This window comes from Pipra filicauda, unplaced genomic scaffold (assembly GCF_003945595.2).
Source record: "Pipra filicauda isolate LSUMZ 115617 unplaced genomic scaffold, ASM394559v2 scaffold216_size1298047_pilon, whole genome shotgun sequence".
Taxonomy (NCBI): domain Eukaryota; kingdom Metazoa; phylum Chordata; class Aves; order Passeriformes; family Pipridae; genus Pipra; species Pipra filicauda.
The window spans coordinates 470,780-497,520 of record NW_024104328.1 but is presented as its reverse complement, the minus strand read 5'-3'; the positions used below and the strand labels follow the sequence as shown (position 1 = coordinate 497,520).

The 26,741-nt window shown below is 39.0% G+C and overlaps 1 protein-coding gene across 1 annotated transcript in view; it reads left to right on the top strand.

Annotated features, from left to right (window-relative positions):
* Positions 1–3,511: 3,511 nt before the first annotated feature.
* The window catches only part of SPTLC1 (serine palmitoyltransferase long chain base subunit 1), a 30,503-nt gene continuing 7,273 nt past the window's right edge, over positions 3,512–26,741 (top strand). The window contains exons 1-11 of the mRNA XM_027714432.2: positions 3,512–3,578; positions 5,788–5,895; positions 11,054–11,148; positions 14,649–14,742; positions 15,213–15,285; positions 19,778–19,910; positions 21,499–21,628; positions 23,472–23,561; positions 24,274–24,381; positions 25,137–25,232; positions 25,529–25,625. Of these exons, the coding sequence (XP_027570233.1) occupies positions 3,519–3,578; positions 5,788–5,895; positions 11,054–11,148; positions 14,649–14,742; positions 15,213–15,285; positions 19,778–19,910; positions 21,499–21,628; positions 23,472–23,561; positions 24,274–24,381; positions 25,137–25,232; positions 25,529–25,625 (1,084 nt within the window). The 5' untranslated portion in view covers positions 3,512–3,518. The remainder of the gene's footprint in view (positions 3,579–5,787; positions 5,896–11,053; positions 11,149–14,648; positions 14,743–15,212; positions 15,286–19,777; positions 19,911–21,498; positions 21,629–23,471; positions 23,562–24,273; positions 24,382–25,136; positions 25,233–25,528; positions 25,626–26,741) is intronic.

Sequence of the window (26,741 nt, the reverse complement as noted above, 5' to 3'; positions counted from 1 at the left end):
TCCTATGTTTCTGCTTCTGGAGTGACCAGAGAACTATGACAGATAACTGTCATGCCACTGTTGACCCAGGGGAACTGAGCTGGGAATTCAAGGTAGGGTGTGGGAAATGAGTGGGTTGGTGAGGAAGGTCCAGAATAAGAGTAGTTAAGGAATACTGAGCAAATGGAGGACATGGGGAGAAGACAAAATTTGAAACACACAGACCAGGAATTTCCATAGGGCACTATTTCAAAAGCTTTTGTCAGGACTTTAATTTCACAGAAAGACTCAAGGTGTTTTTCCTCTCCCCTTTCTTCCCAGTCACAAACTGCCATTGCAAAGAACTTCTTTCACCTCACTCTCCTATTACTGTCAGAAGTAAAGCACCCTTAAGCAATTAGCAGCAGTTGCACTGTGTTGAAACAATGAAACTGCTGAACAATAGGGATAGGCTTATTATTATGAGAGGGCCAGTCCTATGATGATCCAGGCCAGGAACTCTGAATTCACTGCCAGAAGAATTACTGGTTAGTACGTTATTAACTTCACTGCATTTCACTCTGGAAACAATTCACCCAGTGTTAAACAAAATCAACTTCTCAGTCTCCCAATCATACACATATATGTCCAACACTGAAAGTCAGAATCAGATGGTGAGATGAGATGTAACTCAATCTGCTGCCTACCAACACAACTAGTGTGGCCCACTCTTCTGGGGGCAATTTGGGACTGCATACCAGACACATCCTTTGAGGCTGGTTGTAGCAGCCATCTCCCAAGAGTCCAAGACTGCAGCATGACACAATGGCCACAGAAGTACTTAAGAGTGAACACAACAGTCTTCATGTAGATAAAAACCAAAAGAGACATTTATTGTCTGACTTGACTTTTCAGATAGCCTTAAGCCACATTTTTCTCTTTATTGTGTAGGGCTTGGAATTCAACAAATGTATCATTATGTTCAGAAACTCAGGGAAATTAACTACTATTAATTTCAGCTAGTGTGAAAGTCAAGTTCACTGATTTTAACTATCTGCTACTGTAAAATTGTAACTTGCTGTTTTTCTGCAGTTAGCAACAGCCACCGGGTTTTTGCTATCATCTGTTTGGTCAAGTATTGGCTCTGGTTTCTCTCCTCTAATCATGGTGAAGACTAGTGAGTGAAGCCCCAAGGGGTGCACCTCCATTGTGCTCTCCCAGAAGAACATGAGAAACCCTCCACAGTTGTTTAGCTTCACGAAACAGTTCTCAAGCATCTCCTTCAACAGCTACCTCACTTCCTAAGCAGTCTTTACAGCCCCCACTCCTCTTTACTGCCTTTTGAAGCAGTTACTCAAGTTCTGCACAGGGGACTCAGTCACTCCCCCACATCCAGGTGCATCTGTGCAAGGTCTTCAACATTAATCTTTTCCTTTATGGCATTTGTCTTTCCCCAACAATCTTTGGCTTTTAAAGGCCACTCACTTTGGCAAGACTCTTAAAGTAGTAATTTGGACTCTTATTTGAATTTATTCATTATTTCCACTGTACTCAGGTTTTTCTTTTGCTGTTCTGTCATTAGGCAAGTATCTGAGCAATTGCTCCTTCCAGCAATGAAGTCACCAGCTACAGGAACAGAGGTGGCAAGTGTATCATGTGTCGATGAGGTACTAAATCACAAGCTCTGCCCCTCACCCCTGTTCCAGCCTAGAACAGCACGGGGCTGTGTGGAGAAAGCAACGCCAAGCCAACTCCAGCACCGTCAGCAAACAGGACTGGGTTTGAAATGTTGTGAGGAAGTATACACAAACACATCCACATTTATCTTCTTAAGCAAGTCCAACTCATAGCTAATTTAATTTACTCAGCACTAACGGATGCATCAATGTATGCAAGTATCTAAAGAGGGGGATGCCAAGAGGATGGAGCCAGGCTTTTCTCAGTGGACAAGGGGCAAACAGGCAGAAACGGATGCACTGGAAATTCCACTTGAACATGAGGAAGAACTTCTTTCCTGTGTAGGTGACCGAGCATTGGAATAGATTGTTTGGAGAGGGTGTGGAGTCGCCCTCGCTGGAGATATTCAGGAACAGTCTGTATGCAATCCTGTGCACTGTGGTCTGGGATGACCCTGCTTGGGTAGCGAGGTTGGACCAGATGATCCACTGTGGTCCCTTCTAACTTGAAGGGATCCTCCACGTTCTGTGATTCCACAATTTTGCCGAGATTATGCCAGTCTGGCCTCACTTCCTGACCACAGGGCCGCCAGAGAAAACAGTGGCTTGGAGTGATGACAGTGCAGGAGGCAGACAATGCCAAAAAAAGGCACCTCTCCCACAGCATACTCCTGGAAAAGCTGGCAGCCCATGCCTTGGACAGGGGCACTCTCTGCTGGGTTAAGAACTGGCTGGAGGGCCAGGTCCAGAGAGTGGTGGTGAACGGACCTGCATCCAGTTGGGATCTGGTCACCAGTGGTGTCCCCAGGGATCAGTGTTGGGCCCAGTTCTGTTTAATATCTTTACTGATGATCTGGATGAGGGGATTGAGTCCATCATCAGCAAATTTGCAGATGACACCAAGCTGGGGGGGAGTGTGGATCAGCTGGAGGGCAGGAGGGCTCTGCAGAGGGACCTGGACAGGCTGGAGAGTTGGGCTGATTCCAAGGGGATGAGGTTCAACCAGGCCAAGGGCCGGGTCCTGCCCTTTGGCCACAACAACCCCTGGCAGCCCCACGGGCTGGGACAGAGGGGCTGGAGAGCAGCCAGGCAGGAAGGGAGCTGGGAGTGGGGATGGACAGGGAGCTGAACAGGAGCCAGAGTGTGCCCAGGTGGCCAAGAAGGCCAATGGATCCTGGCCTGGATCAGGAACAGCGTGGCAGCAGGACCAGGGAAGTGATTCTTCCCCTGTACTCAGCACTGGTGAAGCCTCATCTGGAGTGCTGTGTCCAGTTCTGGGCCCTCAGCTCAGGAAAGATGTTGAGGTGCTGAAGCAGGTCCAGAGAAGAGCAACAAGGCTGGGGAAGGGACAGGAGTACAAGTGCTGTGAGGAGAGGCTGAGGGAGCTGGGGGGGCTCAGCCTGGAGAAGAGGAGGCTCAGGGGAGACCTCCTCACTCTCTGCAACTCCCTGACAGGAGGGGGGAGCCGGGGGGGGTTGGTCTCTTTTCCCAGGAACCAGCAGTAGGACAAGAGGGCTCGGTCTTAAGCTCTGCCAGGGGAGGTTTAGGTTGGATATTAAGAAGAAATTTTTTCCAGAGAGAGTGCTCAGCTATTGCAATGGGCTGGCCAGGGAGGGGGTGGAGTCACCGCCCCTGGAGGTGTTTAAGATGAGACTGGATGTGGCATCAGTGCCAGCGTCTGGGAACCGCGGCAGGCTTGGATCAAGGGTTGGACTTGATGGTGTCGGAGGTCTTTTCCAGCCCGGCCGACTCCACGATTCTACGATTCCAACACCCGCCCTCCCGTGAGGGGCCGCCCCGCGGGGGCCGCAGGGGGCGCTGCCGCTGCCGCGCCGGGCCCGCCCCTGGCGCGCGGGGGCGGTGGCGGAAGCGGCGGGCGCGGCCATGGCGGCGGCGGCGGGTCAGCAGTGGGTGCTCGTGGAGATGGTGCAGGCCTTCTACGAGGTGCGGGCCCGGCGGGGCGGCGTGAGGGCGGCCTGGGGCTCAGGGGGCGGGCAGGTGTCGCCGGCACTGGTACGCAGCGCTCGGCGGCGGGGGTGTCGCTGGGTCTGGGGTCGCGGGTGAGGGCGCTGCGCGGGTTGCGAGCGGGCGTGTGGGCACCGCGCTTGTGTGTGGGAAAGACAGACGCACGTCCCGTTTCTCCGCGTTTATAAATTCATTTCAAATTGGTCCGTTGGACCGGTTTTTCACGTGAAGAATTTCACATGAAAGTTACTTTTCAGCCTCGAAAAATCAGCCTGATGCAGACACTTAATTTTATGAAGCATCGCTCTGCGTATCGATTTGGACGTACAGATTTGCATACAGATATAGTTTGGACGTTTGCACATAGGTATAGTTTGGACAATTTCCCTGGGACGAGCTGGTAGCATTTGACAACATACTGCGTTATTTATTTTGACTGAATTACTCTTCTTGCTGAAGTGATCTTGCTGACCTCATTGTGGTCAAGCTGCTTTAACTCCATCAGAATGACTTTGGGTACAAGTCTGCTCATAGTGTCTGCCGTGTTTCTAATTCAAATATGCCGAGGGAAACAGCAATTAGTCAATCCAATGTGAGCAAAAAGTGGGACAAGAGGAAGTGAACACAGCTTTGAAACTGTTCTATATAATACAGTACTTGTGTTTCTAAAATGAAAGAGATTTAAACTGTCACGATTTGGACTAAATGATGTGCTGTTTGGACTAAGGTTATAAAGTGACATTTAAGGCATATACCAGAGCATTAAAGCGTTCAGGTTCACAGTGTTTTTTGGAGTATGGGGTCAGGGTTTGTAACGTAACAAGTGAGGTTCACAAAGCAAGAAACAGCGTTTAAGTGTTTAGGCTTGAGTTCCTTCCTGAGGGAGATCAGCAGTGTTTGTTAGTACCCAGGCTTTGTTTAGTGATAATAAAAAGGATGTCCTGGTGATAGGCGGTGTTCTTGTATCCCTTCCTTTGGCTAAGGGTGAGAATTTATGCAAGGATTTGCAGTCCAAATATAGAAGTGCTTAGCTAATGAAGCAGGTAGCATGCTCTACTGCACTGAATTCAGGATATTTGTAGGCACTGAAAAGCACAGGGACCTCTGTGTTAGTGTACTATGTGTTCTTTAGATATATAGGTTTACCTATGTATTCTTAATGTTTGGTAAACTGAAAAGTACTGTGCAAAAGATAGATTTGTTATTTTCAGTTTGATATGCCTTAGGACTCCTTAGTGCTTTTAAAAACTTGTGTTCAGTTTCCTTTAATTTCTGGATGGGTGGTATGTTCCACTTATTTTGTTGGCAGGTCAGATCCCACCAGAAAGTGTTGATTTGTGGGATCTCTTCCCCTGACTTGAAGTGAGAGCGTGTTCGTTTGTGTGCACTTTGAGTCTTTTAAAAATAGTAGGCAGGAGCCTTTCTAAAATTGAATAACTAAACTCATCATTAATACTAGGTGTCCAGTGCTGATGCTGTAACTCCACGTCTGATTTAGCTGTACTGTCAGAGGAAACTGACTTTCCTCCCTCCAAACACCCAAAGAGGCTAAATTTAACTGGGATCAACTCTGTGTTCTGGTTTGCTTTAGGTATTCCCAAACATTATGTCCACACAAGAGAGTAAATGACACAAGGAGGAAACTACTTGTGTACCTGATCAAAGTGCCTGTGAAACTGACAGAAGTTGGCTATAAGGTTAGGCTTAGCTTTCTTGGTAAATAATAGTAGCTGTCCCTGCTGGTGGACTGTAGGTTAAAAGAATGGAGGGTTGAAGTGACTGTGTATAGATGACACAGACCCTCAGGCTCTTGGGATACTTCTGCTTGTTTTGAAAGCATTCTGCCTTCACAGGTAATGACTGGTGCAACCTGTATGACTTAACTGCCTTTACCCTCAATATTCAAATTACGTGGATGTGTGGAACTGAAATCCATCGGTTTAGTGTGTGCTTTGTTTATGAACAACAGACTAAATCCATTCAAACTCAAGTTAACAGCTATGAGTAGTAGCTGCAGCGCAATCCACTTTTATATAGCTACAATTTTTACTGATTTAGAAACACTTATGAGCTGATGATCAGCCTTGGGTTGTTTTCTGAGTGTACTAGGAGGGACAAACTGTTGCATTGTGTCACACTGCTTCAAATAGAATTCTGTGTAGACTTGTTCTTGTGCTTTTGTTTTCAGGCCCCTGCTTACCATCTCATTTTAGAAGGAATTCTAATTCTATGGATAATCAGACTTCTATTCTCCAAGACATATAAGCTTCAAGAGCGATCTGATCTAACACTTAAGGTATGGTGGGAAAACATTTTTCTTTAGAGAAACTGTTTATAGCTATTGATATATCTGACTGCATTACAAGTGATACTGCTTTTTTAGAATTTCAAAGGGTGAGCTTACTTTGGACTCAGAAACTTGCTTAAACGCTTCAGTTTGTGCTTTTAAAGTAGCACTGTGTTTGAGAGTCTGAGAAATAAAAAAAGCTGATGTGACAGTGACTGCTAACCTATGAAGAGCTGGCATTAACTCTAATCAGTGGATGGCTTTATTTTAAAAATGGAAGCTTTGCAAAATGAACTGTAAGAGCATAGAGGGTAGGAAAATGATCAATATGTATATATGGCGTCTGTGAGTAACAACACTGAGAGTTTACAGTGGATTCCACAAAACTTTGTAGTGTAGCAGCAACCTTCTTCTTTTGCAGTGTAGTTGTCTCAAAAAAAGAATACAGAGGAGGAATGAACACAAAGGGAACTCCTGTGCAGTGAAACAGAGTGTTCGGATCATCTAGGAAGATGTGCTGCAGTTTTAAAGTAGCCTCTAATTGTCCATCCAGAAACTAGTGTAGTTCATTTAGTAGAGTTTCCCTCCATCAGATGGTTTCGATCTCTGCTATTTTGAAGGATAACTTTTTTTTCTTTTAAAGATCTGTTCTCTTTCAGTAGATAGTGGGAAAAGGCTCTTTGTGACTCTTGCGTAACTGGTGACCTGAAAAATCTGAAACCTATATTTTCCCTACAAAGTAAGGATTTCACTCAGGTATCTCTCTGTGTATCTTGGATGTTATCATCCAGTTTCATGCTGTCATATTCATTCGTGACTGACCATTTTGCTGAAATTGAGGTATTTAAGAAAGTGCTCAGAGAAATCTCTAATAGTGGTATGTGGGGATGAAGTGGTGTGTGTCATTTTAACGGGGGACAACGAGCAGTTGGGAGATTGCACATGTAGCTGGTCTGCTGCAGCTCAGTGGAAGCAAGGGTTTGGAAGGGGATCAGGAGAGGGAAAAACATTTGGAAATTGTTTTATGCTTAAATAACCCTACTTTTGCAGGATGACAGTACTAAAGTTCACTGAGAGGACAGCAGTTAACAGGCTTTCTGAAAAACAGAAGCATGCAAATACATTATTGCTGTGATTCTTCTGATGAGATTTATACAAAATTTACTTAGGTTGAAGGGTGAAAAGGAATATGAATACTAGCAAAAAGCCAAAGTGATTGAAAATTGAATTGTACACAGGCTAGATATGTTGATTAACATTGGAAGGTACAGAAGAAAGAAGTTGCAGAATGCTGTGAGCTGTGTTGCATCAGAGGGTTTGACTTGAGGTGTTAAAGACACCTCTAACTTTTTGTTACCTTTATTTTGATGGCAAAACAATGTCATGGGTGAATGCTCTTTGATTTGATGGTTTGTTCAGGCTGCCTAACCATGAAGGAGATGCAAGTTAGTCTAACTGGCTTTACCATTGACTTCCAAAGATGGAAGTAGTTTTTTCCATAGGAAGAACTGTATTTGAAAGGGAATGTCTTGTCTACAGATAAGTTTGTTGAAAGTAAGCATAAAAGCAACAGTGAAGTGAGACTGTGAATATATCTTCTACATATCTACATAGCTGGAGGAGTTAAGCAAGCATCAGAAGCATGGAGTGGTTCCATTTCTTTTTCTACCATGTACATAATTGCTGTGAAAAGAGGTCGTTTATTTTGTGTAGGGGAATAGCTGTGGAGAACATGCAGAGATATGCCTCCTCCTTAGTCTTCACTAAAAATCCACAGATAATTGACACCAGTCTGTGTTGTGGGTTAACCCCAGTTGGCAGCTGAGCACTGCACAGCTGCTCACACGGGAAAGGAAGAGTAAAAGCAAGAAAACTTGTGAGTAAATATAAAATTATTTAATAAACAAAGGAAAAGTGGAAGAAGAGAGAAATAAGACAAGTGACGTGAAGGCGATCACGCAACACCTCCCATGGATGCACCAGTACCGGCCAGTTCCCAAGGAAAAGGTGGCTTACTTCCCTAAAACTCCTCTCTTTTATTTCTGCATGATGTCATACAGTATGAAATATATGTTTGGTTAGTTCAGGTTGTCTGCCTGATTGTGTCCCCTCCCAGTCTCTTGGGGGCATCCTCCAGTCTATTCGCTGTGGGGACAGAGTGAGAAACAGAAGGTGTAGCACTGTGCAAAGACTGTGCAGCAAGTGCTACAACTTTAGTGTGTTACCAGCATTGTTTTGGTCGCAGGTGTAAAACACGTGTGTTTTACAAACATATGAGCTGCTACGAAGAAAATCACCACCATCACAGCCAGACCCAGTGTGGTCCGTTTCATACAGTGCAGGATCCCACACAGCCAGACTTCTCTGTGTGTGTTGATCTGCATATGGCAGCTGTTCACCAAGGAGACTGCTCATTTGCCTTCTGGCTTGTTCTAGTCTGAGTCATGCTGTGGTGCCCAGACTTCACCACACGAGAAAGCCACTGGAGGAGATAGGCCAGCTCAGGTGGTAGAGCTTATGCTGCCTTTACACCAACTACTCATGTAATGGTACTTGAAGTTTCTCTGTGAATTATTGTTGGGGTTGCTGCCAGAGCAGAGCTGTCTCTGTGTAATAAATATTAATGCAGAAAACCACTATTGCACAGCCATCCTAATGTGATGTGTTATACCAGTCTGTCCTGGGGAACTAGAATGGTATATTGTGCAACGTGGTGCACTTAGGAGTCACACTTGTAAAACAGTGAAGAAATCCACCATGAAGGTGGCTTCTGGGTTCAGTCGAATGTGTAGCAAGGGTACGATGAAATCCAGTGCAGAAATCAGCTTTCAACTGATTGACTGTCATCCTCTGATGACAGTGTTTGTAGGTATTCCTACTGGTTCTCTTTCAAAATAAGGAGATGTCTCAAAGCATAGACTAAAAAGGTGGAGTACTTCTCTGATAGTGTAAATTCCTTATAGTTTGGCATTTTGAGAAGCATAAATAAATCTGTGACCAGACAGGGTGCTAGACAGAGATTCTTATGGGCTTTTCACACAAAGTAAAATGTGTAGAAAGTGCCACGGTGACAGTGAGATGGAGCAGGCTGTGAGAGTTTGCATGGCATCATTTAACCATGCATGAAAGGAAGGTGCCCTACAGATTTACATGTATTTTACTCTGTAGTAGATGATACTGAGCTTTTCTCAAAATCTCTGAAATTCTGCTGGGAGTCACATCTCGCTATTTGTAAATGGGGTGAAGAGTTGTTTTCTTCAGTTTTAGTATTTCTACTGCAGTTGTAGCATGGAAAGTGTTTTATTTAAGTGGTATTAGTCTGGAGGCTGGAAAGTTCCTGTTAGAGGCAAATGCTTAATGCAGGGCTGAGAAATATGTAGGCCACAAGAGCTCTGTCTTGCAGGAAAAGCATTCACAGACTAACCAGATGTTGTTCTGCAGGGGAGAGCAGATGTTCTTGTAAAGGTTTTTAGTAATTTTGAACCAAGACTCCCTGTGTAGCTAAAGTTTCTCTTGTATATGAGAAACTTGTATATATGTATAGTTTGAAAGTGAGAAATTGACCATTATTTGTGCCAAGTTATGCCATGATGATACATGGGTCTATAAATACTGTGAAATTGAAGACCTGTTATTTGAGGATCAGTAAATAAAAATATTATTAATCTTTGGATATTAACACAGGTGTGTGGGTGACATTCTTTCAGAACATTAGTGCTAGCTAACAACTATCTTCATGAACAAAATTGCTACCTCTTCTTAAGAACATGGGTCACAAAGCAACTTTTTTAATAATTTGTGTTGAACCTGTTTATGCCTAAGTATTTCTCTTACCCAAGGTATCTGGCAATTAAAAAGTAAAACCCACAACCAACAGAATACAACTACCCAAAACCATTTGGTATGTATGTGTGGGCAACCCTGTGTATTTAATAAGTGTATTTAAAGTGTTTTTATGTATATACATAAATGTATGCAAGATTCTATTACGTGTAGGATTACGCTTTAGAGAGCCAGAAAGTCCAGAGTCCAAGAGATAATCGGGCTGGAAAAGTCATACCCAGGGGATCACAGCAGGGCACCAACATTGCTGCGGCCACACTCCTTCTAATCTGAGACACTCATGGGGACTTCAGTCTCAGCACCAGTTACAGTTTGGGTTAGGGTTCAGAGAGCCAGAAACTAATTGTATTGTTAAATGTAGTTTTCTTTCCTCTTTTTTTTTTTTTTTTTTTTCTGCATATCTTTATTTGATTTTGTACAGCTTTGAAAAATGTATTTGTGAAAAAAAAAATTAAAAAGGAAAAAAATTGCTGTGGTGTTTTTAAAAATCGATTGCAGAATTTATGTTTTGGTAGTGAAATAAGCAGCTTTAAATAAGCAGCCTTTTTGAAACAGAGAAATACAAATTGATTCTAGTCATGCCCTTCAAAGTTATTGTGTTTACAATATGTTGTCAGGTACTGGTTGCTGTACTAGTAAGTAATCCTCTGTGAAAGTTCTGCTTTTGTCGTATTAATGATGATTTTGGTGCTTTGCCTGAGTGGTGGCTATTTTATGGGGAACAAGTGCACTTGTTCTGCTGGTTCACTGTATGTCCTTTGGAATCATATAACTGATTTAGCACTTTGAAAACTAATGTGCGCTCAGTATTCCTTCATGGCTAGGTGGAGGGGATATGTGGTTTAGTAGTTGTTGTTATCTTTTCTTGTGCATTTGTCAGTTTTTCTCTGATGTATCCTGCTCACATATTTGTTACTTTGCTAAGTATTTTAATGCCACTGTTGTTGAAACAGCACTGTTGAGGACTTGAGAATGTAAAGTGAGGCAACTTATATTCAATTTTTATGTAATTTGTATTCAATTACATAAACTGTAGAGGAGGATTTTCATAATTAACAGATTGTAATTAATTAAAATTTGGCAGAGACACCAAATTAGTATCTCATCTCTTTGTTATCATGTAAGATCTTTAATGCACAGGCACAACTGGTCTGTTTCTTTACATCTAACATCCTGAGATTATATCAATTCTAAGTGTCTCAGAAAAGTGACATGGACTAACATACGTGATTTCTAATACAATTGTTATCAACTGTTTATTAGTGCATAATGTATTTTTTAGTGGAATTCCCTTTTTCAACAGTATTTTTATTCTCCTGATCAGGAAAAAGAAGAATTGATTGAAGAATGGCAGCCAGAGCCTCTTGTACCTCCTGTGCCAAAAGATCACCCAGCTCTCAATTACAACATTGTTTCAGGGTAAATGTAACCAAAATACATTCTGTATTTTTATTTCAACTCAAATACTTGATGTCCATATTTTTAAGTGTATTACTTACTAAGCATCTCCATATCCTTAAAACCTTTCATAAATTAATTGCATTTTTAGAAAGCATGTCACTGAAAAGATGGTCTTGGTTTTGCAACATTGTGGAGATTATATCACTAAGAAAATCTTTCTTACTTTTAAGTTTTATCATTAATTTTTTTTTTCAATATTGGGGGTGGGGAAGGAATATTGTATCTTTGCCTCCTTTGGGGGTCTGTATTGTTTGGTAGTAAATTAGTTTCATTTTTTCTGATATGTGGACTTAGACCTCCAGAAGTGGTTGCCACCTTCTCATGTCATTGCAAATCACTTCAGAAGAAACTGATTTTGTATCTAGCCACTTGGCACTTCTTGAAAAGTTGCTCCTCTTTGGACAATCAGAATTAGAGATGGTGCATTGTAAAGCTGTTTTGTGAGGAATTTATGGCTCAGCATTACTTTCTTGTGCGTTACGTGGCTTTTAAAATGTGTGCTGACATAGGAGAGAGTCACAGTATTTCAGAAATTGCTCTGACATTTCCTCTTACAAGTTTCAGATTTGTGTGTCAGTAGCTTTTACTGGATAAGCACTCATAATTAATCATAAATAATCATAAATAATCATAATTAATCATAAATAATCTCCTTCCAGAGATACTAATAATTTGAAATAATTTAGTGACAGAGCACAATTATTTGCTGTCATAGTAAGCTTCATTTTGATGGTTCTGCCACCGCAGAGAAGTCTGCCATAGAAAAAGGCTCTCTCTCATAATCAACTGCGATGTGAACAATCCTTCTGTTATTGTTCAAAATTTTGAAACAAGCAGTACTGTGGAGTTAAAGGGAGTGTTGGATGTTTAAAAAAACCTGAACGAATATATCTTCTAGAATGATTCAGAAAATGTTTGAATTCTTTAGAACTTTCCAGTGCTAACAGCTAGGAAATACATTGTGACAGAATGTTAATGTCTTCTGGCTGTTAAACTTAATAGTGGCTGTGGGGAAAACTTGACATTTGTTTTATAATATTTTTCACTGCCAACTAACTGCTTTCCCACAAGTTGCTCAACAGCAATAAGACTGTAACTTTGAGTATGAGCTTATCCCATGTTTCAGAATTACTACAGAAAGAAAAGTTGTCTGCATCCTGATTTCAACTCAAGAGCATTTCCCTTTTTTAACTAGTATTTTAGGGGTTCCTGTTTGTGCTATTGAGGTCGTCTTTCCGTGATGTCCATGTCTTAATGTTTGTTGTGAATAGTGAGCTATAGAGTTCCTAATCATAAACTGGTTGTTTTGGAAGGGACCTTTAAAGATCATGTCATCAGAACCTCCTTGCCACGGGCAGGGACACCTTCCACTAAACCAGGTTGCTCATCCGCTCCAGGAGTGGGGCATCCACAGATTTTCTGGCCAACCTGTTCCAGTTCCTCACCACCCTCACTAATCCTAAGTAATATTACATATTTACAGTAATATTTGGATAGGGCTTATAAAAGCTCATAACCACTCTGGAAAAAACTAAATATTTAAAAAATTTTGACCCTGTTTTTGTGAGGGTGGCATACTTCCTCCTCTCTCAGTATGCAGAGCAGTCTGTGCCCTGTGATAATAATGCTCATTTCTGCTGAACACTTGCATAATCCCAGTAAGGTTGCCAAATGATGAGCAAAGCCAAAGATGCAGAGACTTGTCCAAACTAAAAAAGTAATCCATCTGGAATCAGTGATGAAGAAGGTACCCATGACGGGTCGGTCACAGTCCAGAAATTAGTTACTTCTTGTAGGAGACTTTCTGTGAACTAATCTATGCAAGATAGCTTAGTTGTACAAGATCTCATTCAGAAAATGTAAATCTCTTTCCTAAGACAGTAAACCTGCAAAATTTTCGTGCTGATTCTTGTTCTACTTTAAAATAAGTCACATCATTAGTGCCTTCTTAACTTTATCGTTTTCTGCGACTGATTTTTCAATACATGCAACACGTAAGCGAGAGGTCCAAGAACAGTTGGCATGCTTTCAGTCCTTAAAAGACAGTTTCTGAAGGATTTGCTTGCAAGTTCTTTGAATATAGCTTGAAATTATATTTTTATTTACAGTTTCAGCTAGATCACTCCGTATCTCATAACTAAAAGGGAGTTACATGAAAAGATAAAGAAATTAAGTGTTTCAGTATCTTTGTTTCGCAAAGACATTGTTTTTGACATTGCAAAGCAGGTTTTAGGATGCTGTCAGCATCCATGTTTTGGTTATAATTATTCACTGAAATAAGCTTTTCCGTTAGTGTTTTCTGCCTAATCATAGGTGTTCCTTTAGAAGTTTGGGTAAAATTCTGATAGCAAAGTGTGGCCCTGTTTTCATGAGGGCTGCAGCTTTGTAAGGGCCAAGTTGTTGGTGAATATTAGAGTGTTTGTTAGGCTCGAGAGGTGGAGCTATGAGGCAAATTGTTGTAAATTTACCAGATTTGATAGTATGTCGGGAATATATTGAATCTCGTGTTAGTGCCAAAACGCGTAGGTATAGGTCTGCTCTTGTGGGTATCTGTGAACCTAAGTAGTTGTTTCACTTGCTAGGACATCCAGACTTTGGTACAGCTCCTTGATCAGCTAGACAGGTGAACAGATCCAGGTGTATTCTCAGTGGCAGTCAGTTCCCCAAGACATTTTGCTGCACATTTCTATGATGCTACTGCTGTGCAGAATATGCACTGCAGTAATGCAGGACAGCTCCTTTGTGGGGACAGGGTCAGCATTCAAAAGACGCTCAGCACGTGCATGGTTTTTAGTAGAAAGCTTTCCGAATCTGTTCTATAAGCTTTTGCTATTGCTTAGTTGAAGCAACTGATGTGCTTAATTTTTTTAAAGTCAACAGATAAACCAAAATCATAGCGGTTCTTTGAAGTTCACGCAGTTCAGTGTTTTTCTTAATTTGCAGCTAATAGCTTGAACTTACAAGTTTCTTTGCTTTGCATACCAAATGTACCCACTGAAATATTGTGAGCCACCAGATTTGGAGCAGCTATGCACGTACATTTGACATTTGAGCAGCCCTGTTTAATTTTGATTGAGAAAATTGCTCAGTGCTAGTTTGTAGTATTCCTTCTTGCAAATAGATATGACTGTGCTTTTAAAGAAGAAGCTTTATTTATCTCCTCGGGATTCATCTTTCTATGAATTAAATTTTCAACAAGGAATTACTAATTATGTCAGGAACATAGTAGCAGTTTATTAAATTACAGGAATAGTGGTTTTGCTGAGTGTAGTAGGATATTTGTGACTTGACACTGAACTTAAATATTGATTGGCAGCTGCAAGGGAAGAAGTGGAAAGAGAGCCTTGAAAAACCTGTGTGCCTTCTATTGTTGAAAACCAAAACTCTGTGCTGTTTGACTTTTTATGAAAATGGCAACTATTCATTCATAACAATAGGCCTGTAATTTTTTTTTTCAGTCCTCCCACCCATATAATCACTGTTAATGGGAAGGAATGTATAAACTTTGCATCATTTAACTTTCTTGGACTTTTGGATAATGAAAAGGTTAAGGTGAGTTCTTCCAGTTATTGTATTTGTGTGATTATTCCTCTTCTACTTTGTCTGTTATCTTGACAATAAGAATAACTTCAGAAAACATGAACTTTGTCAAGAACATACACTTCTAAAGCAGCAAGGAAGGTTGTAAACCTTGTAATTTTGTGCTGTTTAAGTTTGTATTTTTTGCTAAAGTTTAATCCTGGTGTACTGCTGCATACTAGCTGATTATCAAGTTAGATTAGTATTTAATGTCTTTATGTAATAGAATAAAATGAATGATGCTTAAACACTTGTCTAAAGTAGCTTTGATGTGAAATTAATTCATAGAAATCAGTACGTTATTATCCTTTATGTAAAGCAGGTCATGTTATGTCATACAAAAACTGGTCTGTGTACAGTGGTGTAAAATTGACAGTGTGAAGCATAAAGGAGAGTTAGAAAGTTAGTGCAGGAATATTTCATGTAATTCTTTCCTGTTAAAGTGTGCAGCCCAGGCATCTCTGAAGAAATACGGTGTTGGCACTTGTGGACCTAGAGGATTCTATGGTACTTTCGGTGAGTAACTTTCTTTGATCTGCCTTTAAGGGTCAGACTAGTTTGGTAAGTCAGCCAAAATAGTCCTGTATATAAGCAAAAAGTTATTTCTGCTGCTTTGAGAAACAGTTATCCTCTAACACACATTTTACTGTAATTGTTGAGAATTGGTAGCATTTATTGTTCCTAGCTTTGTTTCTTATTATTTTATCTTTTTTCCTACTCTTTCTGATGCTGGTCTTGGAGGAGAATTGCAAATGGTATGATCTGTTTTGGTTCTGGTCACCGTAGTAGAAAGAAAAAATAAAGCTATTAGAATTAATAATGCATGGTGTATGTAAGTAAAAGTGTAAATTAAAGTTTCTAAGCAGACCACAAGAGGGCAGTCTGATTTCTGTGATAAAGATTGCTAGTTACGTTTATCTAATGCTGTAATTGAAGTTTTTCATTACTGATAACTTCAGTGTTGTAATTGAGAGATTTTATGACATGGCAGGTGTTACTAAGGTAGGGTGTTTTTTCATTCTTTTTAAGAAGTAGGAAGTTGTTAAATATCAGACTCTGGAAATAATTCTTTACAGGCATTTATATTTTGCATGTAAACCAAAGAGTAATATATGAATAGCTGCAGTTGCAGGCTGAAACCATCAACTCATCTTGTGAACTTTCCAATCTCTTCCCAGAGGCAATGGAATTCAAAGTGTGTCTGAGTACTCAAACTATTTCAGAGTTAGCTTCCTGTAGCCTTGACTCAAGTTCAAGACTAACTTTTCTTGGTTAATCAAGGTAGTCCTTTAGTTGATCAACCGGTGCTGTACTTAATTTGATTTGGAAGAAGTCTATATTTCAGAACAGGGCTGAGTCTTTGGTATCAATCTTACAGATTAGGTTCATTAGCCTAGAACCGTGGTTCGTTTCTGAGGAACGTGCTGGTAGCCCATTGATTAGTAGAGAGAGAACTTTTAGGAAACTAGATTACCTCACCGATGGTAGTTTAGCAGTGGTCTGTTGAAATTCACACAGGCTTTCCGTCCCTCTCTGCCCCTGAAAAAACCAGACCACTGAAATGCTCAACAAAACTTGTGGACTAAGGCCTCCCACCTTTTGAGTCCAAGCTGATTTTAAATTTTGTGAAGTCTTTTGCTTTGTTTCTTTCTAGTAATTGTTTGAAACACACTGATTAAAAGTTGACTTTATCTAGTAAAAGAGGTTCTTTGACTTGTTTCCTGCCCTCTTTGGAAATCTAATCCTCAGATGCAAACTGGATAGCTTTTGCTATTCATTGGCTTATGAAATTTTGAGTAAGTGCTTCATTTCACAAAGCAGGGGCTCTAATCTGTATGACATCTCTAGAGAAGTGATGTTATACTGACCTCCTTGAGATAACTTTTACAGATAAAGTAATGGAGACTTGATTTTAAACGGAAGACAAACTCCTGAGGTACTTGTTCAGTGCCAAATTGTCTTCCCATTTTCACCTGTCATGAAACATTTGAGTATTGCAGGATTATGAATCTCTGAAAAGAAGCACTTGCATCTTGCATCATTAATGTTGTATGCCTTAAACTTTTCACTCAATTTTTTGTGTGCTGTGACTTTGGTAAATAAGTCTTTTTCTGTGCAGAACTACACACAATTTCCTCTCACTTAACTATGTAGAATTTAATTGATAATTGTCAATTGTTATTGCTCAGGCTTCTCTCCTCTAAGGTGCTGATATGTCCTATCAGTATTAGAGATCTCTTTATTTGAAACATAGATATCATGGTATAATTTATTTTGAATGGAGACTTGATTCTTCATATCTATGCCAGTTTGAAGATATAGATTTAGTGAGTCCCCATTACGACATTTTTACTTTGTGTTGTATCCCTGAAAAATGGATCCGTGCCTTCATCCTATAATGATCTTGAAATACTTGTGTATTCACACAATGAATACTGAATACTTGTGTGTGTTTTCTCCATAATGACAGGTGAAGGGTGTATCACTTGTTTGGTGGTGGTTTTTTTTTAGGCTGTTGTTGGTTGCCTATCAGCCACAAGATTGGTACTACTTAGAAGATTAGGTCTACCTGTTGGATAAAATATATAAAAGATAATGTAGGATTCGGTCTCACTTCTGCTTTTGACTTGCCTGTGAGCACATGGTAGGCACTAAACTGGCGCTTCTTAGCAGTTATTAACAATATTAACTGTATTAAGGTTACATAATTTGTAAGCTGTCACAGTCTTATCTCTGTCCAAATGTAGTTTAGGTGGTGTTTGCAGTTTTCAGTCAAGCTAGGCTAATCCAAGTGATGTAACCAGACTAAAGCAAAATGTTGCAATAAAAATAAGAGGGTCAGATAGTATTCTGTTTTTATCATAGTACCTTAACACCTTCCAATCTCACAGTTACACAAAGCATTCTTTCCCTTATGTAGTGATGCACCAAATGTGTGTCATTTTGAACTTAACTGTTCTTGCCCTTGGCAGAATTCACTTAGGCTTGTAAACCTTCTTTCTGCTACACAAACCTGAATGTATTTGTTAGATATTATGGCTGACAATATTTCTTTTGCCCACTGTTTCTACCTAGATGTTGCTTAGTTAGTGGTGCTTGTTGCCCAGTGAGAAGGATGCAAGTTCTGAATTTGAACTGTGATGGTCTTATTATCTTTTTCAGTTTTTTAGTTAAATTATCTAAGTAGTCTTTTACACTCCAACAAAACATTTTTTCCCCTTAGGTATCAGTAGCTGACCACTCAAAAGTAATAGTTCAGTCCTTGTTTCCCTTAATTTGTTATTCTGTACTGACAGAGCTTGAAGAAACATTTTTGGCTGAATGTTGTTTATATTGCATGTTTTAAGTGCCATGTGGCCAGTCTGTTTTTTTTATTTTTTGGTTATTACCGATCTTTCTTGGGCTTTTTGTTCAATAACTGAATCAAAGGTCATCCCTCATGTTTTGAAACCTCACTGAAGATTCTTTCGTTGATCCTGAAGTCCATGTAACAATGAAGAAAAACACATAAAGATTCTGAAAAAGGACTACTTAAAATCTCGATCAGAAAGGATATGAGCTAAATCCAACCAACATCCTTCCTTCCAAAAGGCTTTTTAGAAGAAAGGCTATTCTGATTTTCTCTGAGTGTTTGGTATATCTAATGTGGCTGGATCAAAGGGATAGGGTGCAAAAGAAAACTTCCAAATAATGAGTGATTAAGCTGCTTTCATTTAAAACCAGTGGGAAAACCAAATAAAAGAATTCCTTTCCATTCCATTTTTTGATGCTCAGGTGAACATTAGGGAAGGATTGTTGGAGATTTATAGTTTGCAGGCTATGGGTAAAATTGCTCTCGACTGTGATTGGGAAGCTGTTGTTTGAAGAAACACCTTTTGCTTTTATTTGTATAAATATATAAATGAGATGGATGTGTCCTCTTCGGGAAAGGTTATGCTAGATATGTTTACTGTGGCAAAGCTGAGATTTTTACGATATCTTTTCTTACGATATCTTCTGGCTGGAAAGAGCAACATTGACATAACCATGCCCCATAGACTCTCGAAGGAATCTATACATAACTGATGTTGCCTGACTAGATTTTAGTTTCAGTGAACTTTCAGTAATAATTGCAAAAAGGTAACATTGGGCCAGTAGGGATCTTTCAAGTCACACGGTAACTTTTTATTTCCAGTTGATAAAAGGCACAATTCTCTTGACTATTGCTGGCAGAAGCAGGTAATGAACGGCAAGGGAGTTAGACAGCAGAAATAACAGTTTGTCTGATACAGGTTATTTTGCTTAGGCAGAACACTTATTGCTGTGGTTACCTTTCTGCAGCAACAATTCACTCACCAGGTGGTATTTATATACCACATTTATATACCCTTTTTCATATTTGATTTCTAACATGGGTCACTTTGACCAAATGGGTTTGGGAAATGCTTGTGTGTATAATCGCGTCAATTTACCTTAAGGGTAAGTGATCTCTGGCTTGGAGATGTGACCTTTTCAATTGACTGAAGTGCGTTCAGGGGGTGGTTTGTGATTTGCAGTCTGACAAGAGCAGTTTTCAGTTACAGTGATAGCTGTGCTTGTGTAGTGGAAGCATCAGCTTGGAAGAGCCGACAGTCTGCCAACAGGACCTCGTTAATTGCTATAAATTACATAATTTCTGTCTGACTGTAGTAACTGTGCTCTCTAGTCACAGTCCAGGAACTCTACATAATTTGCTTGTGGTCTAATCACAAGTATATTTTAATTACCATTGCGTAAGAACATCAGAGAAACGTGTTGCATAAATATTTTCAGATCTGTCAAAGCTTGTGATTAATATCAGGTTACTTGTCAGTTTAACTGAGGATGGATTGGTTGCAAGTGGGTTTTGGGAAGTTACTTATTTTAATACTCTTCCTACAAATAAAAGTTGTGTTTCCTTCAATTAGATAATTGATAAAAGCAATGGTAGTCTTTCTGACGTAAAAACAAGTTAGCTATGTAAGATATTTTCAATTTTTCTCTCAAATAGATGTGCACTTAGAATTAGAAGAACGGCTTGCAAAATTCATGAGGACTGAGGAAGCTATTATATACTCGTATGGATTTGCAACAATTGCCAGTGCTATTCCTGCATATTCAAAGAGAGGGGACATTGTGTTTGTGTAAGTGTTGTTTTTTACTTGGGAAATCCGAGATTAAGGAGTTTTCCTTTCAATTTTTCACGATTGCTAATCATATTAAGTTGCACATTTAAAAATATTGCTGGTTTTGATCAAGTATATCAAGCCAAAATATATTTTCTTTGCCAAATACTTGAAATCAGCTACTGCTTGGATCATGAACTTGCAGACCTGGGCACTCATCTGAAGAAAAAGCAAAATAGCGTGTGCATTCAAGAACTAACATAATTCTAATACCTAATTTTCTTCTTAATAAACTGTACAGTCATACTGATGTTCTGTTTACTGCTGGCTTTTCACCTTTTTTTCCAGGACAGTTGTTCCCCTCGTGCCTATTTGCAGTGGATTTAGTTGGATAACTGTTGGTACATGTTAAAATAACACAAAAAGAGCTATGCAGGGTCAAATAAAGGATTCAGCAAGCCCAGTATGTATCTGGTCCCTGAGTGCAGCCAGTGATAATTTGTCTGGGGAAGAGTGAAAAGCCAGGAAAAAAAATGTAACAGTACTCAACTTTCTGGGCAAAAGAAGAGGGCTTAGATTTAGTTAAGAGTTAATGGATTTTCCTTAAGCTTTCTGATTCTTTTAGTACTTAGATCTTTAATATCCACAATGTTTCTATGACATGCAATTTCATAGTTCTAACTTGACCGTTTTATGAAAAATATGAAGAAATACCTATTTTGAATATAATACGTACTAATTTCAATTGATGCATTTGATTTTTGAGCAGGGAGTCGATGCATTTTCTCCGTGGGATTAGCGAGTGAGTGGCTGTGTGGGGCTTAGCTGCCTGTTGTGGTTAAGCCGCAACACACTGATACTTTTGTATTTGTCTGCCAAAAAAATCTTTCTTTGGTGCTCTCTTTTCTAAGTATAAAGTTTGCAGCCTGTCTGACTTCTCTACAGAAGTTCTTTCATAAATTTAATCATGCTTTTTGGCCGTCTTTGGTTAGTGATCGTATATTGATTATATATTATATATTTGATTGGCGATTTTGAGACAAATGACCAGGACTGTGACACTACTCAAGGATGCCAGTGTATCCTGGATTTAGTTATCTCATACTGTGAAATTGCATATCCCATCATACTTGGAAGTTTGCTGTTCCAGCACTTAAAAATGGCAGATTGTTCTCTGAACATGGGGAAATTACTCCCAAAGGACATTAAAAATGAGGTTTTGAATACTGCTATGAATGTAAAAGGCACATCTTTGAGCTTTTTTTCCGAAGACCCAGAGCAAACAGATTCAGAAGTTTCTGGAATGATTACCATGGTATTATTCCCGGTGCATGAAACGTTGTGCTGAAACTGCTGTGACATGCAAACAAAAGGACCAGTGTACACATCAAGAAAAAAACCTGTTGGCTTGCTTTTAGTTGCTGTAGTGCGTAGGGAAATTGAGAAACTTTGGAAATAAATTTTCAAAATGTAAATAAAATATGAGGCGCTTTAAAAAAAAAAAAATCTTGCTTTTATCTACAAGTATCTGCTCAAAAGCAGGACAGCTTCCTTTGAATAATTGTTAAACCGAGTGCAAACTTAGAGGGGTTTGCTGTATTTACAGAGATGAAGCTGCCTGCTTTGCTATTCAGAAGGGATTACAAGCATCTCGTAGTAACATCAAGTTGTTTAAGCATAATGATATGGCTGACCTTGAACGACTGTTGAAAGAACAAGAGACTGAAGATCAAAAGGTACCATTCCTTTGAAGAAATATTTGTACTCTTCTGTGCCACCTCCCCCACGTTTTTTTACTGGGTCGTGTAATTGAGTGGATGCAGTGCTTATGTAGGCAGTTACTCAGTTTTCATAAATCTCTATTGTACAGTTAATGTTGCTTATGTAATTAAGATAATTTTAAAATATATGTGTATTAAGTTGTATTTGTCTGCCTAACGACTAGAATTGAGCTCATGGGAATTAGTAGCAGGGGGATATCTTTATGGACAGGTGACTGAAGTGACATATTGTTCAATTTTTTTTTTAAATCCTGTTGCAGAGATTTTTAGGTCTCTGAGAAATCTGTTTAACTGCATTTACCTAATAAATTATGCAAGTTAATTATGACTTGAAATACCACATTATAAAATCAACACAAAAATGGCTAGTCCTAACCCTTTAATTTATAGAATCAACATAGTTGATTTTTTTTTTTTTGGTTTTCCCCTGTCTTGCATTCAACTCTTGAAATATTCTCTCTCTTGAAAAATTTGAGTCAGTTTGATGTCTTGCTTCTCATTCTGACAGTAGTGCTAAAGGGTGTCCAAAAACTGTTACTAAGATCAGGATCAGCAAGTACAGAGAACTTGGTTAAACGAGTTTTAAAGGAATTAACTGAGTAGCTATCATGATTATATGGTTTGTTCACGGAATGCTGGCAAGTTACAGGCAATTGGAAGAAAGCTGGTTCTGGGGTAACACATAGAAAAAGTAAAGTAGATAAAGTGTCAATCAGCTTAACATCTGTGTAAATCAGTAATGGATCTGATTAATAGCAAATTTATAGATAACATACGAGTTAACATACCTTCATGGAAAATACATTCTGTCAGATAATCTTTACATGAGTTTTTAGATGTGGCTGTCAGACTAATTTGTGTAACACATTTGGTTTGTTGGAGCAGAGTGCTTTGAATTAGCTACATGGTTAAAGTTTCTTAATGTAATTAGCTGAATGTGAACATAAAGTTGGTGGGCAAGAGCTTAATACAGACCATGTGTGTATAATTAAGACGTTCTGAGTAGAGAAGGGTAGATCATACCACTGGAGTTGGTACAGCTTGTGGAGTGGACTGTGACTAGTTTATGCCTGTCACTCAGAAAAGTCAAATAGATGTTTGCTGAATCAACTTTTTACAAGAACTGAAAAATATAAGAAGCATGAATTGATATCCTTGATCAGAAAATATCAATAAGGTTTAAAGTAAGTAACAGAGGAATGGCATTTTAAGACTGCAAAACTCAAGTTATGCCCCTGAAGTTTAAGCAGAAACAAGTGCAAGGTATTTTTATGGCATGCATTGTTCAGAGAGCAGACAAGGACTTTGTACCTTGAGTGTTATGAATACTTTTGCATTGTGTTTTACGAAGTCACTATTTTTAAGAAGTTCGTGCTGCATGGTGAATCACCATGCTGGTGCTCAAACCACTTGTTGAAAAGTCTTCTAAAGGCTTAGACTAATGCTCAGTATATGAGAGCAAAATTTGTAGTATTTGTTCTCCAGGTGCATTGTTTGTGTTTTATGCATAAAGTTCAAATGGATTGGTTATGATTTCTTGCAAAACAAGGCATCTTAAATCTTGTCTATCAGTCAAAAGCTTTAAAATTATTATAAAATAAATAAAATAAAAATAAAAAGTAGTCCAGTGAGGCATTTCAACTATTGTTAGAGATGAAAAATTAAATTTAGTTTAAACTGAAGTAAGAGCTTCTTTGAAAAAGAGACCATTCCCTTAAAAAAAAACCCTGTCGAAAACTTCAGAGCTTTGCTTGTTGGTAACAATTGATATGAACTGAAACTGTGTCTTTCTCTGAAGAATCCTCGCAAGGCCCGTGTAACCCGAAGGTTTATTGTAGTTGAAGGACTGTATATGAACACAGGAGACATTTGCCCTCTTCCAGAGTTGGTAAGTGGGTTTAATTTGCCTTTTGAACTACATATGAAATGGTAATGAAGTAATGGTATTGTGTAATTAAGCCTACATTGAAAAGCTCTACATGCAGTTTTTTTGTTTACCTTCCTGCTTTCTCATATGTTCATGAAATGGTGATCTCAAATCTTGCCTTGTTTTGAAACTTCTGATTAGGATCTGAAGCTGTTGAGTCTTAGAAATTAATATCTGGTTATAGTCCTAGTTTTTAACCTGTAAAATATAATGTATTTTCAGCTACACTATATGATACTGAATCATAAACTAGGTTATTTAAAAAAAAGTTTCAAAGAAACCTTCACACAACTTGACACACACAGAAACAGTGACTCCAAGGAAAATATTTGCTATTCAGCATAAAACAGCTTTTTATTCAGGCTCTATTCTAGTAGATAATGGAAGAAATGCTATGAAAACGTATCGTCTTGAAAGTACCTGATAATCTATTAAAAAAAAAATCACAGTTTCTTTTTATGTGGACATTCATGAAATTTGTTCTAGCATTACATGGTGGAATAATTTTGAAGGCTTTTAAAATGTACTAATGACAGAACACAACTCTAAAACTGACGTTTGTTCAGTATTCAGAATACTGTCCTTTTCTTTCTTTGCCTTACCTCCCCCACGCATTTTGTTACCAGATTCTGATGGACTTGTCTTATATTTTGAACAATTTTCTTTGTTTTAGATAAAGTTGAAGTATAAGTACAAAGTTAGAATATTTTTGGAGGAGAGCCTTTCCTTTGGAGTCCTTGGAGAACATGGAAGAGGAATTACTGAACACTTTGGAATAAATGTATGTGCTTTTTTTGTTGTGAACGAGAGATTTGCCCAGGAGCAAATTATGCAATTGTTTTCTAACACCTATGGCATTAACAGTGTTTAGGACTGTACCCTCTATGTCCTGTTGTTTTCACTTAAAGTGTCTTACTACTAAACATGGAAAAGAAAAAATTGATTTAGAAAAGGAAACAGCCAGTGTTACTGTGATGCTTGCCAACTATCTGATTAATTGACTTCTATGTTAAATTAATTTCTGATTAACTGACTTTTTTTTCTTAACTTCATTTATAGACACAGTCTTTCAGAGCCTGGCAAAAAAAAAGTATTTGCAGCTCTGAAGTGAAAAAAAGCGGTTGTGCCTCTGAGGTTCAAAGTCTGTTTTCAGTATCACATTCTACCTCCTACTGACTTCAGTGGCACTACTTACATTTTTAAAGGACACTGTCACACTGAATGCTTTGTGGAATCGTCACCAGTATCTAAATAATTTGTTTTATCTGTTTGTGTTCTTCACATTGCAACGCTTGGGAAAGAGAGAGCGTATGGAAATTATTTACAGATTCAGAAATCTCAGTTTCTAGAGTCCTTTCTGTATTGTTTAAAATTATTATTTCAGTTGTAGCTTAATTTTCTTATGTGATAGTTTGGTGAATCTTCTCTAGTATTCATGATAATATGAAACAAGATATATCTTTAATAGATTTAACTTATAAATAGTCTTCATGTAATCAAAAGTATCTCTAAATAACTTGTTGGTTTAACTGGCAGATCGATGATATAGATCTTATTAGTGCAAACATGGAAAATTCACTGGCTTCTATTGGAGGATTTTGCTGTGGAAGATCTTTTATTATTGACCATCAGGTAAGCCAGGTCTCATTTCAATTGGTGTGGCATGATTACTTACTTAGAAATGAGATTTAGTTACTAATATCAATTTGCAAGGAGTATTATGAATAGGTGATTATACAGTATTTGGTTCCATGCGGAAACTAGCTGGTTCTGTGAAATACTGTAGATGAATTGGAGACCTACTTTTAAGTCCTTCCATGTACTGATAGGTGTGGAGGGGAGAGTTTGTTTATATGTATACGAATGAACTTCTAAAACATTGCCTGTACTGCTACACAAAAATTTGATTATTTTTTTTAACCCCACAGAGACTGTCTGGTCAAGGCTACTGCTTTTCTGCATCCCTACCTCCTTTGTTAGCTGCTGCTGCTATTGAGGCTCTGAATATTATGGAAGATAATCCAGGTATTTAATTCAGGAAGATATGTTACCTCAGTCTTTCTTCACCCAGAACTAATAGCTCGTACTTCTCCCTACTTTGATTCCTCACCTTTTTACTCTGAAGGCCTCTCTATTTTTCAGCTAATTAATTTTACATGCATGGTTTTTTCTTCTTGTTATTTCCCACTCTGCTTTTCTCTTCAGTGTTTCTTCCCCTTTCTTTCTTAGAGCTGAAAATGTTAGCTGAGACTGGAGGACAGAGATGTTTTTTACAAAGCAAATAAGAAAATTTTATTCTGCTTTTATTTATGCTTTTTCCTTGAAAACAGTTTCCTTCAAGACAAATGGAGGAAGAGAAGGTTAGACAGAAACAAATGGAAATATATTTCCTCAGGACTGAACAACCATTTCCTTCCCACTTGCACTGCATAATTGGTTTTTTTTGTCTTTTCCAAGTAAGCATTCAGGCAAGAATCTCAGCGATGACCATAGTGCAAGCTGCCTGCAGTTTTGGCAGGACCAAATACAGGGCATTTGGATAAAGTTGTCAGGCAGGAGATTCTGCTGTAGGAGTCGAGAGAATCGCCCTTGTTGCTAGAATCACAGAATGATTTGGGTTGGAAGGAGCCTTAAAGATCATCTAGTTCCAGTGAGAGCGCTGAATCCTGGAATCAGGATCAGACCACTGCTAGACCACCAGAGAAAGACTTTTTTTTTTGGTAGGGCGTGGAGGGGCTGAGAGGCATATTAGGACAAAATTGGCCAAATTGTGTGTATTTGTTTTTAACCTTCATTTGCATCAACAGGTTGGAGAACAGCTGCAGAGGTGAAGTATTTAATTTGTCACAAATAAATCAAAATTATTGGGTAGCCCATGCCCAGTCCTCTGAAGTGAAGTCAAGAAAAAATTGAAGTAAGTTACAGGACTGCTAGTTGTAGTGGAGGGTCAGCCTTCACCAAGGAAAAGAGCCAAGGTTTGCAGATCCAGGAGTCGGTTTCCTCTTTAAGAATCTGTAGGGAGCTGGGGAAAGGATAAAGGATCAATGAGCAGAGTCTGCATGGCAATAGATATTTTACAGGTATTCGTATGTTGGACCTGCTGTTTGAATCCCATTACCGAGTGTTTGTGTTATCCCTTCC